Genomic DNA, 14,382 nt, shown 5'->3' on the forward strand with positions numbered 1-14,382 from the left:
TCCCAGTCCTATTCCTTCTTCTAGAGCGACGGTGAGAGCGAGTCCCCGACGTCCCAGCGCCTAGTAGGGCACCTGGCACACAGTAGGTCATTACTGAATGACCAGATTGCTGATCCCACTTTTGATTCTAACGTTAACCTGGTGGTGCTCTCCAAGATCACGTTTCCGGAAGCAAACTACCTGGATTAGAATCCTGGTATCCCAATTACAGTTATGTAGTGCTGGACCAGTTCAGTTGCCTTTGCTGTGCCTGAATGACCCTGTTTGTAAAATGGGGATAATTATAGTGACTTGTTGGTGTTATTGCAAGGCAGTGGTTTTCAACTTCTACCCTGGAGGGCTTGCCTTTGTCTCCTAGCAGAATATTATTTGGGCTTTTGCCTGAATTAATGATTCTTGAGTAGCTATCCTTATGGTCTCAAATAAATTCTTGTTTGCCTCTTGCTTTGAAAGGCCCTTTTATTCTTAGGTGAGTTAGCATTCCATTCTCAACTTATCTGTGCTGGGTGGACCTGCAGGGTCAATGATCATTACATTCTAGGGAGTGATACCTCTGCAGAAGAAGCACAGGAGGCTGCAGGAGTTCAGGGTTGGCTCCTCCAGTGTGGAGCACTTCCCAGAGGAGGTGACCCCAGAACTGGCCGAGGGCAGGGATAACAGAGGAATAAAAGACTCTTAGAACCCAACCCTCTCCTTTGATACATGACTGGATCCCAGAGAGCAAGCAAGCACACATGAATTGAGTGGCTGCTGAGTGCCAGGCACATAAAGGGAACAGAACTACATTATTATCTCAGAGAGGGGAAGTGGCTTGTCCAGGGTTACGCTGCTACTCTGTAGCAAAGCTGGGACTTGAACCTGGTTCCCTGACCTCATTCTGGCCACTGGCCAGAGGGATCACTACCCCAGTATCTAGCATGGCTCCTTTGGAGGGCAAGATGCAGACCCTGAGGCCCTGGCCAGGTAGCTCAGTTGGTTTGAGCATCATACCCATATGTCGAAGTTGTGGGTTTGACCTCTGGTTAGGGCATGTACAAGAAAGCAACCAATGGATGCATAAATAAATGGAACAACTAATTGATCTCTCTCTCCCCTCCCTCTTTTAAAAAGAAAATCATAAACTTGGCTTAGAAAGTCCTCATCTGCCAAACTTCCAATGCAGAGTGGAGTCTGCCACCTTTGTCGGGCTTTTGCTCCCAACTCTTCCTAGGGAATTTCAGGTCCCCTTGCCCCCACAAAGGAGACAAGGAACTTGCAACCTCACCAAGATTCCAAAAGCTTGAGCACCCTTTACTACAGCTCAAGGTCTAAAACACCCATTATCCCTTTGGCATTATTTTTGACATTTTTATGTTTCTTGAGCACCTACTATGTGCCAGAGACAGCAAGAGGTGGTGCATTCTCTTAATCGAAATAATAAAAGATGATGAGCTAAAGGAATTTTCCTATTTGTTTAGCTCTTTACACAGTTATATTTTTTTGAGGTATGAGCCCCATTTTACTGAGGTTCAGAGAGATGCAGTCACTTGCCTGAGGTCATACAGGCAAGAAGAGAAAGTGCTGAGAATGGAGCCCAAGTAGTCTAAGGGCAGAGTACTACTTAATTTCTCTGGACTTAGTTTCACAGGCTTTTTCTTTTTAATCTTTTTGTTTAAAGATTTTATTTATTTATTTTCAGATCAAGGGGAAGGGACGGAGAAAGAGAGGAAGAGAAACATCGATCGGTTGTTTCTCACAAGCCCCCAACTGGTGACCTGGCCTGCAACCCAGGCATGTGCTCTGACCGGGAATCGAACCAGTGATCTTTTACTTTGCAGGGTGATGCCCAACCCACTGAACCACACAGTTCAGGGCTATTTATTTATTTTTAGAGAGAGGGTAAGGGAGGGAGAAACAGAGGGAGAGAAACACCAGTCAGCTACCTCTTGCAGCCCACAATGTGGGCATGTGCCCTGACCGAGAATCAAACCACAACCCTTTGCTTTGTGGAATGACATCCAACCAACTGAGCCACACCAGTCAGGGCTCAGGTGCTCCTGATACACAGTGAATCTTAAGAGAAGTGAAGGAGACCTGGCCGGGTAGCTCAGCTGGTTAGAGCAGCGTGCCAATATTCCTAGGTTGTGGGTTTGAAGGTACATACAAGAATCAACCAATAAATGCATAAATAAGTGGAACAACAAATCATGTTTCTTTCTCCCTTCCCCTCACTCTCTAAAATCAATTAAAAAAGAAAAGAGGTGAAGGACACCAACATTTACAGAGCCCTTACTATGTGCCACGTACCATGCATTACTCTACATTATCTCAGTTAACCCTTGCAATAACCCCACAGGGCAGATACTAGTATTAGTGCACTTTGATAGATGAAGAAACTGAGGTTCAGAGAGGCTGAGTAACTGGTCTGAGGGCAAACAGTGATGGAGCTGGTGTTCAAACACAGGTCTAATTCTGAGCCATTTCCTTCCTCCATATGCAGTGGTCTCCCTCTTACCTTTTCCAGGCTTTCCTCTGGCTTGGTGTAGTCCCATTTCTGGTGCGTTTGGGTGTTCAGCCAGTTTAGGGAGAACCAATGAGGGAACACTTTCTCCAATGTCCAGCAGAGGGCATCCCTCCACAGCCAGATTTCCAAAGCTCTTTCCCTCTGGGTGGCCACTGGGGTGACTTAGAAGGGCCTGGAGATTGGGTGTGGCTCATAGGAGCCCCCGCACATGTGCTCCATCCTCCTTGGCCCTCTCATAGAAATGCGCTCCACTGAGGTGGGAATCTGCCACCCCCAAAGGGTCCAGGTGTGAATAATAACCCCCATTTTATAGATGAGGAAATGAAGGTTGGGGACAAGAGACCTACACGGAGTCCCGTGGCTGCTACCAGCTGTCCTGGAGAGTGGGATTTTCCAAGCCCCCATCCTGAGACTCAGCTGAGTCTGGTACAGATCAGGGCATCATGTTGTCACTCACAACCGTGTTTCCTCCTCTTCAAACTGGGGTAATAATACCTCAAGAATGCAGCAGGGACGAGAAACCACTACCAAGTGTTTACCACGTGTCGCGAACTAAACTTCGCCTCCTTTCACTTAATCCTCACAACAGGCTGTGTGCTACTAGTCCCCTCATATATGTACATGGGTAACCGAGGCTCAGGTCAGTTGACGCACACAAGGCCACACAGCTGTGGGCCTGCACCTCCATCTGCACCAGCTCTTTCTGGCTCATGAAAACAAACGAGAAGTGCCCAGTTCCTCTTCTGTTTGTGCTGCCCCAGATGCCATGGCATCAATCAATTTGTCCTTGTCTCTTCCCCCCTGGTTTCATTTATTCAATATCCTTTGAGCACCTACTGTGTGCTGGGGCCCACTAGGTTGGGGGCAGTGACAAGGTCTTATTTAGTAGTCACCAAGCCCCCTACTGTGTACTGAGCTCTCTTCTTGGCCCCGGGACTCAGGGGAAGAACATGTCGATGTCACTTAGCAGGTGTGCATCAGGGAAGTAAATGGAAGTGAAGAAAGGGGCATAGCCTGGGGGAGTTGGTGGAACTGGCCCTCTTACACACACACACACACACACACACACACACACAAGTGAGGCTAGTTCAGAGGCAGCTGCCTTTATTGGGGGCCATGGGTTGGCTGGCTTTACTCAAAGGCCACACACTTGATCTTGAAGTCACCTTCTGTTGACAGGTAATTGATGGACTCCAGGTTGAGGCGGTTGGGGAACTTGAATGAGTATCCATCTGACAGCCTGATTGTCAGGCCTGCCTGTTCGAAGGTGATGTGTACCTTGGGGTCAGAGAAGGGGAGTGAGCAGTGAGCAATGTCCCCCCAAGGAGGGAACCTCAGTGCAGCCACAGCCATGGCCTGCAGGCCATGGGCCCTCCCAGAGCCCTTTCCTCCTCAGCCCCGACAGCCCTTCTACGTGGGTGAGGCTGATGAGGTTGGGAAGGAGATGACACAGTGGGTGAGGGAGGGAGGGGTATGGTAGGGAGGAAGGGAAAGGTGGTACCTAGGTCTCTAGGCACCAAGCCCAGCTCTGCTCCAGCCCACCCAACGCCCTGCCTCATTCCCCAGCCCACCTCTGTGACACTTCCAGGCTGGAAGGGGAAGACAGACTCCCGATGTTCGTGTCCCCAGGCCCCTCCATTCTTGCTGTTACACACAATGGTCTTGACGTCCCCATGTGCACTGAAGCGAGGATTGAAGTGCAGGCACAGATTCTCGCTATCCTTGCCCAGGTTCAGCATGAAGCTAGGGGGTAACAGGTGGGAGGGATTGAGGCCCCCAGGGCCAGCTGCAGCCGCCTCAGACTAACCAGGCTGTGCTATTAGTGCAGCACCTAGCTGCGAGAACTCACTGAGCCAGGGGACAAGAAACGTGATTTCAGCTCTTGGCCCTGCCCCTCTCTGGGTCTCAGTTTCCTCATCTGCACAATGGGGCCTGCACAAGAAGGATCTGTGGGTCTTGCTGTGCGGACAGCCAAGACTCTCGCAGACAGTAGTTTGTGTTGCAGCCCCTTTGGTCAAGGCTGGAGATGCCCTCCAGATGTTGGTTCCTGGGAGTGTAAGTGTCCTGTCTGCCTTGTGTACCTCGGTAGCCCTGGTGCCCAGCATGATGCATAGCACGCAATAGGTACTCAATAACTGTGGGGCCAATGGACGAATCAGAACACCTTTGCCAAGTGGAGGTAATAGCAATCCTTGCCCGAGGGTTTAAGAATGAAATGAACAATGCATAGAGGGGTGTGGCTCTTTGATAATGTCAGCCCATCATCTCCTCCCCATTGAGAGATCCAGCATCTCACATCCTCCACATGGCCCCGCCCCCGTCCCCCTGGTTTTGGTTTACTAATTAGCAAACTGAGGCTCGATGCCATTGGTTGACTAGTCCAAGGTCAGTCACATGGCTGTTGAGAAAAGAGACCAGCTAGCTGAATTCCCATTCCCTCTTCCCGCTCCCCTAGCAGCCTCAGGTCCCGCCCAGAGCCAGAAGGTGGGGCAAGCCGAGGGGGGGCGCTGGGGCCGCAGCTGGTTTCGTTTAAGAAGCTTCGGCAGGGAGGGGAGGGGGGCGACAGATGGTTGTGGGGGCATCCAGATCCCGCGGAGGAAGTGACTCACCCAGAAAACGCAGCTTCGGCGGCCGCCGGAATAAATCCCTGTCCCCCACCGCCGGAGGGTAAGGGAGGGGTGGGGCCTGGCCGCCCACGCCCCTAACGGACCGCCGGCAGGACCCTAGGGCGCCGGCCACTTTAGGCCACCTTCCCCCCCTTGGCTCCCTCACCTCTTCGCGTTGGGGGCCACCTCGCCCTGTACTCGAAGGGTCTCCCCTGGTTTGAGATTCACGTTGTTGGCAACCAGACCCTGCGCAGACAAGACCCCACCCAGGCGGTTTAGAGGATGCAGTGTCCGTGGGAGTGGGAGTAGGGGCGGGGGTGGGGTCCTCTCCACCCTGGATCCTCTGACCTGGCCAAACCCTGGGGAACCCCGGTGCAAGTTCTAGGCTTTCTTTTTTCTGTGTAGTCCTGGGCAAGTCCCTACCCCCACCGGACTGGGTCAGTTTCCTATCTGTCACAGGACTGAGGTTCTAAAAGCCAAGATCTAGAATTTTCTGCGGTTCAGCTTGGAGATTTTGGAGTCAGGGCGTCCTATTGATTCATGTAATAGATGGAGAGAAGCAGACTCCTTGCGAGGAAGGGAGTTGATTGCAAAAAAAAAAAGGTCATCTCTGCTGGAGAGAAGGGTCCTGGAGCTGGGAGAGCCTCCACTATCCCCTTCGAGCTGCTCCGCAGAGAGGCAGGGCCTGGAGAGGCTACTCCAGGGAGCAGGGCCAGGCCCCTCCACAGAAGGGAGGGCGGCCCTGGCCTGAATCTGCAGCATGACTGGCTGGGGGTTACCAAGATTGAATGCACAGCTTAACAAGTGAGTGGTTCCTTCCGCCAGAAATTTGAGTCCTTTCCCTCAGGGCCTGAGGAAGATGCCTGTCTCCCTCCGTCTCCCTTAGCAGAAGTTCCCACCGCCCCGACCAGCCTGGACAGCAAGCACCGCCCACCACCCACCACTCCAGGCAGGCTCCCTCCCAGGCAGCCTGTCTCCTCTGATCCTGGCAACTTTTCACAGCTCTCTAGAGCAGAGGGTGAGTGCCCTGGCCCAGTGACTAGGGACAGCTGCACGGGGGAGGGGACAGGAGGCCTTTGGGGTGGCTGAGAGGGTGAAGGGATGATGGCCTGAGTGTCATCAAAGTGCCCCCTCCCCCAGGTGGCCACACCCTTTCCATTCCTACTTCTCAAAGAGCTGCAGAATGTCAGACCTCGGTAGAAAGAACTGCTCTCAGACCCTGGAGGAATCCAGAAAATTCTTAAGCCAGAGAAAGCCTTGGGGGACCATGGTGCCCACCCCCATCTTAGAGATGTGGTCACTAAGGCCCAGAAAAAAGAAGGTACTCGCTCAAGGCCACACCGTCAGGACTAGAACCCAGACCTGCATCTGCCCCCGCTCTCAGCTCTCTGCCCCCACACCATGCTGAGCCTTGGGCGGGGTCCCCACACTCACACAAGCCATGACTGAAGACAGGAGGATAGTCCTGGGGACTGCGGCACCAGCTGTCTAAGAATCTACCCAAGAGATGGGCCTTTTTAACTGGACTAGATCCTGGTGAGTCCCGCCCCCTGGAAGCTCAGCCAATTGTAAGTCACAGCTGGGATAGGGGCCACTGGAGGCGGAGTCAAAAAAATTTTGAAGCCACTTCTGGAGCAGAACCGACCAATAGAGAGTAGGACCCTTGTTGCATTCCTTCTTAGCCCCTCCTCCAGGGTCCAGGCTCCACCTCTCATTCTTTTTCATCCCTCTCATACCCCCATTTAAAAAAAAAAAAAAATAGTGCTGTGGCAAGAACTAGAGGAAGCCAATGGAAAATAGTTTGAGGATGAATTAGGCCCAGGAGTTGGTGGGAAGGGGCTTAGGGCCAGAATATTGAGCTCAGGGGGTACCCAGGGAACACCGATGAGGGGGTGCAGGGTCTTTCAGGGAATTAGAGCTGGGGTTCCTGAAGCTGCACCCTGACAGGGCCTGGGTGTGACCCCCTCTGTGGGCCTAATCACCAACCGCAAGGCCCTGGCCCCACCCGGGCCTCCCCCCCGGAAGTAGGGATTGTGGCAGATGTGCATGCTTCTCACTAACGCTAAAGAAAGGCTGGGGCTGGTGCCAAGTCTGAGGCTGCTGTCACGGTTCAGGGCTCAGGACTCTGCCCTCCTGAGGGTCCTGCTGGGGATCTTCCAAGAGCCCCTGCTTGACAGCCTCTGGCCTGTCTGAGAGGGTCAGGCCTGGGAGGGGGCCCCAGCTGAGCAAGGCTATGAAGGATTAGGGTTCCCGCTGTGTGCGCCCCATCCACTCTCCTCACATCTCTCCCTCTGAGGCCAGGCAGAGCCTTATATTTCTCCATTTGTTTAACAGATATTTTTTACTCAACACCTATTATGTGCCTGGCCCTGAGCTGGTCTGGGAGGATTCAAAGATGGAGCCTTCACAGTATCTGGCCACGGTCCTAATGAAGGAATAGCAGGATGTTGGCTCCAAGGGAAGCCCTGAGCAAGCACCACGGTGGGATGGAGACTCCAGAATGTGAAGGAGGGCTGGCGTTCCAGCCTGAGCAGAAGCTCTGGAACGAGAAAGCACAGCTCTGGGGAAGAGCGAGCGCCTGGGCATGACTGGAGTTTAGAACATGCTGTGGAAAAATGGGGCATGAGGCTGAGAGGCCAACAGTCCCTGGATCATGAAAGGCCTCCGGGAGGGGCTTGGACATTGTTTTACCTGGGCGTGCTGGGGAGCCACAGAAGGTTATAGGGAAGGAGAGTACTGAGGCCAGATTTGGGCTTCAAGGAAGTTCACTGTAGCAGCAGAGCTGGGGGTGAGTTGGAGGGGTGCTCACCTTACACTCAGAACCAGGTGGAGAGAAGGGTGGGGAGAGCACTGGGCAAGGTGGGACACCTACCAGGGAAGCTGTCAATAGGACCTGCATGTCCACATCACTGTCTTCCTTCTGAAGTTGCCAGCCCCGAAGAGGAAAGATGTGGACGTGGAGTGACTCACACCTGGAGGTCAGGTCACCAAACGTGTCCTGCTCTTTCCATTGCCTCTGCAGTCCACCCACATGTCACCTCCCTCCAGATGATGAGCCCACCCTGGCACAGGAGGGCTGGGGAGTACATGGGATGGCAGGAGGACCCAGAGAGGAGGCTGGGGCGCACGCACTGTGAGCCCCTGCCCCTGCTCCCAGACTAAGCAGGCTGCCTCAGAAGCCAACCAGAGCAGCTTCGGTGTTTCCTCCGGGGCCTTCCCCAAACCTCAACCTAAGGAGGGGCGGCGGGTGCTGCCCCTGCAAGGGCCACAGGCGCCCTCTCTGCTTACCTTAGTCTCCCCATGTGTGTACTGGAGAGGTGAAACCCTGCTCTCCTGTACAAGATTAGTGCAGGGTAGAGTTATGGTCTAAACAGTGTTTTTTCATAGTCTCAGGTCTTAGCTCCTTTTCCCAGGACGTATGCCTTCCTGGGGTCAATGCCTCCGGGAGGTTCCTCCACCCCCACCTCATCCCCATCAGTCCCCTCCTGCCTAGGCTGGGGCAGGGAGTCTCTGCAGATCCCACTGTCCTCTATAACACGGACTGGTTTTCCTGAGGGGGAGGGACAGGGACGGGATGCATTGTGTGGTGGCGCCCACTTATCTGCTGGGCCCTGTGCCTGGCGCCTGGCTTTCATACATCATCTCATTTCATCTTCTTCACCTCTTCTTATCTACCAGCTGGGCTGAACCGCACAGGGAGGCTTCCCTGGGCCCTGAAGGGAAGCTCATGTTAGAGTCAGGAAAAGAAAGGCAAGTCCTGATTTGGGAGCTGCCTGGCTGTGACCGTAGCCAAGTCCTTGACTTCTCCCAATCTGCTTCTAGGCCTGGAAAGTGGGAACTTCACCCAGTCACCAGCTGGTGGGAGGGTTACAGGAGTGATGTGTGAGGGGCTCAACATTAGTTCTCTCTCCTGCATCTCCCCGGGCCAAGGCCCCCTCCCCCAGAGACTCTCTTCCCTGCTCACCAGTCTACAGTAGGGGCAGCAGGCTCTCTGGAATTCCTCCAGCCTAAGGGCCTGTCCTTACAGGCTGGACCTTGCCTGTAGCATGAGAGGTGAGCTCAGCTTCCTCGACAGGGGATCCAGAGCAGTGTGGTCCTTCCCAGCTTGCCTTGCCCTTGTGAAGGCTGGGCCTCCTCCAGCCGTGCTGCTGGGATCACTGAAACACCATCCACCCTCCCTGCCAACCTGGTTGGCCCAGGTGGGGAAAGTAGGGTGATCAGAGCCAATACTCTTAGAAGTCAGAGCAGGGAGGGACCCCAGATACCGCTCCCTCCCGGTCCCTCATTTGATGATGTAACAACCACCCACCAAGGCTAGCAGCTTGGCCAAGGTCACATAGGGCTGAAGCCGGTTCATCTGCTGAGCCAAGGAAAGAACTCTATGGGCCTGGCATACCTAGACCTCAATGATTTTTTTTTTATTTGTTTGTTTTAGAAGACTTTATTTCTTTATTTTTAGAGAGAGAGAAGAGAGGAAGAAAGAGAAGGAGAGAAACATTGATTGGTTGCCTCTCGCACGCCTCCAATGGGAGACCTGGCCTACAACCCAGGCATGTGCCCTGACTGGGAATTGAACTGGTGACCTTTTGGCTCACAAGCTGGTGCTCAATCCACTGAGCCACATCGGCCAGGGCAATGATCTTTTTTGGATCCTGCTACATGAAGGGTAGAAAGGACTGGGGTGGGGGCGGGGAATTCCACCCTCTAACCTGCCCCCACTTCAAGCAACTTTCAAACTGGTTTGTGCAGGAGCCTACTTCCCCACCCCCCACTTACCTTGCTCACCCATTCTCACATCCTTGTCTTTGCTTGTGCTGTTCCTCCCACCCAGACAGCCTCTTCCCCAAACCAGTGGATGTCTGTCACTTTCGCCTTCCCACCTGGTCTCTGTCCCCCTCTGATCACAGGCCCTGACCTACCTGTGGTGAACCACCCGTTTCGCATGAGGTCTGGCTGGGACTCAGGCCCTGACATTTGTTAGCCCTCCAGGGCTCGGGCATGAGTCTTTTCCAGGTTTAAAAAATTTTTTTTTTCTTTTATCGTAATTATAGACTCACAGGAAGCCAAGAGCTTTTTAAGAGCTTAGAAAATAAATATTTGAGACCTAAAGAAAAAAAAAAGTATCGGCTTCCAAATCATAAAACTGCAAATCTGGAATTAATAAATGTTTACTGTGCTCCAGAGAGTTCCGGGCAAGAAGGATGCAGGGAGGCCCACTCCAAGACACATCATAATAAGGGTGCCAGTGGTTGAGGATGAAGAGAGAATCTTAAAAGCAGCAAGAGAGAAGCAGTTGGTTACCCGCAGAAGAGTCCCCCATAGAACTGTTAGCTGATTTCTCAAAGGAGATTTTGCAGGCTGGAAGGGGCTGGCAGAAGTATTTGGAATCATGAAAAGCAGGAACCTACATCCAGGATCACTCTACCCACCAGCAAAGATATCATTTGGGACTTCTGGTCAAGATGGAGGCATAGGTAGACACACTTCGCCTCCTTGTGCAATCACAAGGATCACGACTAATCCCGAAACAAAAAATGCTCAGAACTGCCAGAAAATAAAACTGTATGGAAGCCCAACAACCAAGGACTTAAAGAAACCATATTCATCCCAGTGGGTAGGAGGGTGGAGGTGGTGAGCTGGGACAGAGAGGATGTGGTGTGGTGGTGGCAGCCGGTGGAATGGGTGGTCCCACATTCACATGTGATGGGTAAAAATCAGAAGGGACACCTTGGAGTGAGTGATCCCAGCCCCAGGCCAGGCCATGCAGCTCAGGGTTCCAGCGCCAGGAAGATAAAGCCTCATAACTTCTGGCTATAAAAACCAGTGGGGGTTGGGATGGCAGAAGAAACTGCCGGTTTCTAAGGAGGGTCTGTTTAAAGGGCTTGCAAGGTCTTAGAATGTATGCAAACCGACCAAAAACTAGAAGGGTGCCAATTGCATATGGGAATTGGGTGAAGTGATTGGAAATGAGGCAAGTGCCGAGCAAGCCTCTAGCAGCCAGGCAGTGCCATTGTCCCCTCCCCCACATACAGAGCCACAAAGCGGTAAAGTAGGTTGCCATGCCCTGGCTCCACCCCATACAACTTAACAGGTGCGCTAAGACAGGGAGTCAAAGCAGCTCTACCTAATACACAGAAACAAACACAGGGAGGCTGCCAAATTGAGGAAACAAAGAAACATGGCCCAAATGAAAGGACAGAACAAAACCCTATAAAAAGAACTAAATGAAATCGAGATAGCCAACCTATCATATTCAGAGTTCAAAACACTGGTGATAAGGATGTTCAGAGAACGCAGTACAGCAAAAACATAAGGGGAGAAATGAAGGCTACATTAAATGAAATAAAGAAAAACCCACAGAGAACCAACAGTGAAGGGAAGGAAGCTGGGGTTCAGATCAATAATTTGGAACACACGGAAGAAATAAACATTCAACCAGACAGAATAAAGAAACAAGAATTCAAAAAAATGAGGAGAGAATAAGACGACTCTGGGACATCTCCAAAAATGCCAACATCTGGCTCATAGGGATGCCAGAAGGAGAAGAGGAAAAACAAGAAATTGAAAACTTATTTGAAAAAATAATGAAAGAATACTTCCCTAACTTGGTGAAGGAAATAGCATACAAGTCCAGGAAGCACAGGGAGTCCCATACAAGTTAGACCCAAAGAGGACCACACCAAGACACATCATAATTAAAATGCCAAAGGTTAAAGATAAAGAGAGAATCTTAAAAGCAGCAAGAGAAAAGCAGAGAGTTCCCTACAAAGGGGTGCCTATAAGACTATCAGCTGATTTCTCAAAAGAAACTGCGGGCAAGAAGGGACTGGCAAGAAGTATTCAATGTGATAAAAAGTAAGGACCTACAACCAAGATTACACTATCCAGCAAGTCTGTCATTTAGAATGGAAGGGCAGATAAAGTGCTTCCCAGACAAGGTAAAGCTAAAGGAGTTCATCATCACCAAGCGCTGATTATATGAAATATTAAAGGGATTTATTTAAGAAAAAGAAGATCAAAACTATGAACATTAAAATGACAACAAACTCACAACTATCAACAACTGAATCTAAAAACAAAAACAAACTAGGCTAACAATAGAACAGGAATAGGCATGGAGATCATTTGGAGGGTTATCAGCTGGGAGGGGGAAATGGTGCAGGGACTAAGAAGCATAATTGGTTGGTATGAAATAGACAGGGGGATGTTAAGAATAATATAGGAAAGGATGAAGCCAAAAAATTTATATGCACCACCCAGGACTGGACTAAGGGGGGAGGGATTGCTAAAGGAAGAGGGGTACTGGGAAGAGGGGAGCAAAGGGAAAAGAAATTGGGACAACTAACAGCATAATCAATAAAATATACTTAAAAAAAAGAGAACAGTATAGGATATGTACAGGCCAAAAAACTTATATACATGACCCATGGACAGGAACTAAGTGGGGGTATTGCTGGAAGGAAGGGGGGGTACCGGGCAGAAGGGGGCAAAGGGGGAAAAATTGGGACAACTGTAATAGCATAATCAATAAAATATACTTTTTAAAAAAAACAGCCCTGGCTGGTGTGGCTCAGTGGATTGAGCACCGGCCTGCAAACAAAGATTGCTGGTTGGATCCCTAATCAGGGCACATGCCTGGTTTGCGGGCCAGGTCCCCATTTAAGGGTGTATGAGAGGCAACTAATCGAGGTATCTCTTGCACATCGATGTTTCTCTTCTCTTCCTCCCTTCCCTTTTCTCTAAAAATAAATAAATAAAATCTTAAAAACAACAACAGCAACAACAGAAAAAGATAACATTTGGAATCAAAGGGCAGATGAAGAACTTCCCAGACAGGAAAACACTGGGAGCGTTCATCATCACCAAACCATTCTTGTGTGGAATGTTAGAGGGACTCGTTTAAGAAAGGGAAGAGGATCAAGACTATGAATAATAGAATTGCAATAAATATATATCTGTCAACAGTTGAATCTGGAAAGCAAACTGGGTGAACAGGAAGAGCAGGGACAGTACGTGGTTTTGCTAGATGCTGGATGGGGGGTGCTGTGGAGAGGTGGGGGGACTGAGAAGTGCAGATGGGTGGTTGCAGGGTGGCCATGGGGATGTGGGGTGCAGTGTGGGAGATGGCCCAGGGAATGGTGATGTGGGGGTTGCCTGCGGGGGTGGGGGTGCTGGGGGGAGCGTGGGAGAGCTCTGATGGCATGGTCAGTGGAATATAATTTTTAAAAATGTTTACTTTGCTCAAACTTAAAAGGTGGTAGTTAATTAAAAAATTGTATTACATTTGAAAACAAGTTTGCAGGTTGAATTTCCTTACTTCAAAAGTGGGCCCAAGTCTTCCTAGAGGCTAGTCACTCCTAAATAAGAACCCCATAGCCAAATAATGTCTAAAACAACAGTATACGATTACTTTGGAAAATGTATATTGAAAACCACTTCATATAAACTTAATATGGGATGCGAGTGATTTTTAATGTTTTCTATGATGTGCCTGGAGCCTGTGTTATCAGGAGAGTTTTTGGCAGAAAACTGCGGGAATTGCTTTAAAGGGAAATGTTCATAAAACAGGAAGTCTGGAGGAAGGAGATTCCCATGGCAAGGTAATTCAGGGGCTCAGTGAAATGATCAAAGATCGGGGCTCTTGTCTGATCATGGATTATGGCTGTGTAGAGACAGTCCTTGCTCTTAGGAGAGACAAGCTAAAAATTTTGGGGTGAACTGTCTTTAACATCTGCAAATGAATCAGTTAAAAAGGTAAATATATGTAAAGAATAATTAAACAAACTGAGTGAACATCAACAACTGGGAATCTGGGTGAAGGGCATAAGGATGTTCATTTGCTGCTCTTACATTTTTTTTTTTTTCTGTTGGTTTGAAACTTTTCTAAATTAAATTTGGAGACTGTGAGATAATAAGAGATGTACATTTTGTCTCTGACCCCAGTTAGTGACAGTTTGTAAAACCCTTATAATTTCATAAGCAATAGAGATGCTAAAAGCATCTTTTGTTCTCATATTTCATCTACGACCCTGGTTCCCCACACAGAGCTTCTCAATCCCTTGCAGTTTCCTGAGTGATAGGAGCATCTTTTGTTTAATGAGGTGAGTCTGGGTGCACTCCTGGAGGGTTTCAGGATGGAGCTGGCCATCAGAAGGATCAATTAGAGGCTTGGGACTTTCAGCTCCACTCCCATCCTCTGGGAAGGGGAGAGAGGCTGGTGACTGAGTTAACAATCGATTATGACTATAGGATGAAGCCTCCATAGAAATCCCA

At 50.2% G+C, this 14,382-nt stretch overlaps 1 protein-coding gene and 1 long non-coding RNA gene across 2 annotated transcripts; both read right to left on the minus strand.

Moving 5' to 3' along the window:
* Positions 1 to 3,585: 3,585 nt before the first annotated feature.
* Positions 3,586 to 6,619, minus strand: LGALS1 (galectin 1). The gene is made up of 4 exons (XM_090272467.1): positions 6,544 to 6,619; positions 5,276 to 5,355; positions 4,075 to 4,246; positions 3,586 to 3,781 (listed from the first exon to the last, which is right to left on the minus strand). The coding sequence occupies exons 1-4, from the start codon at positions 6,550 to 6,552 to the stop codon at positions 3,635 to 3,637; spliced, it is 408 nt and encodes a 135-aa protein (XP_090128593.1). The 5' UTR covers positions 6,553 to 6,619; the 3' UTR covers positions 3,586 to 3,634.
* A 1,040-nt stretch (positions 6,620 to 7,659) lies between these two features.
* LOC150011051 (uncharacterized) lies at positions 7,660 to 10,126 on the minus strand. The gene is made up of 3 exons (XR_016510416.1): positions 10,029 to 10,126; positions 8,747 to 8,822; positions 7,660 to 8,081 (listed from the first exon to the last, which is right to left on the minus strand). It is a non-coding gene; the product is annotated as an uncharacterized LOC150011051 (long non-coding RNA).
* Positions 10,127 to 14,382: the final 4,256 nt, after the last annotated feature.

Source organism: Furipterus horrens, unplaced genomic scaffold (genome assembly GCF_987537825.1).
Source record: "Furipterus horrens unplaced genomic scaffold, mFurHor1.1.pri manual_scaffold_4, whole genome shotgun sequence".
Lineage (NCBI taxonomy): Eukaryota > Metazoa > Chordata > Mammalia > Chiroptera > Furipteridae > Furipterus > Furipterus horrens.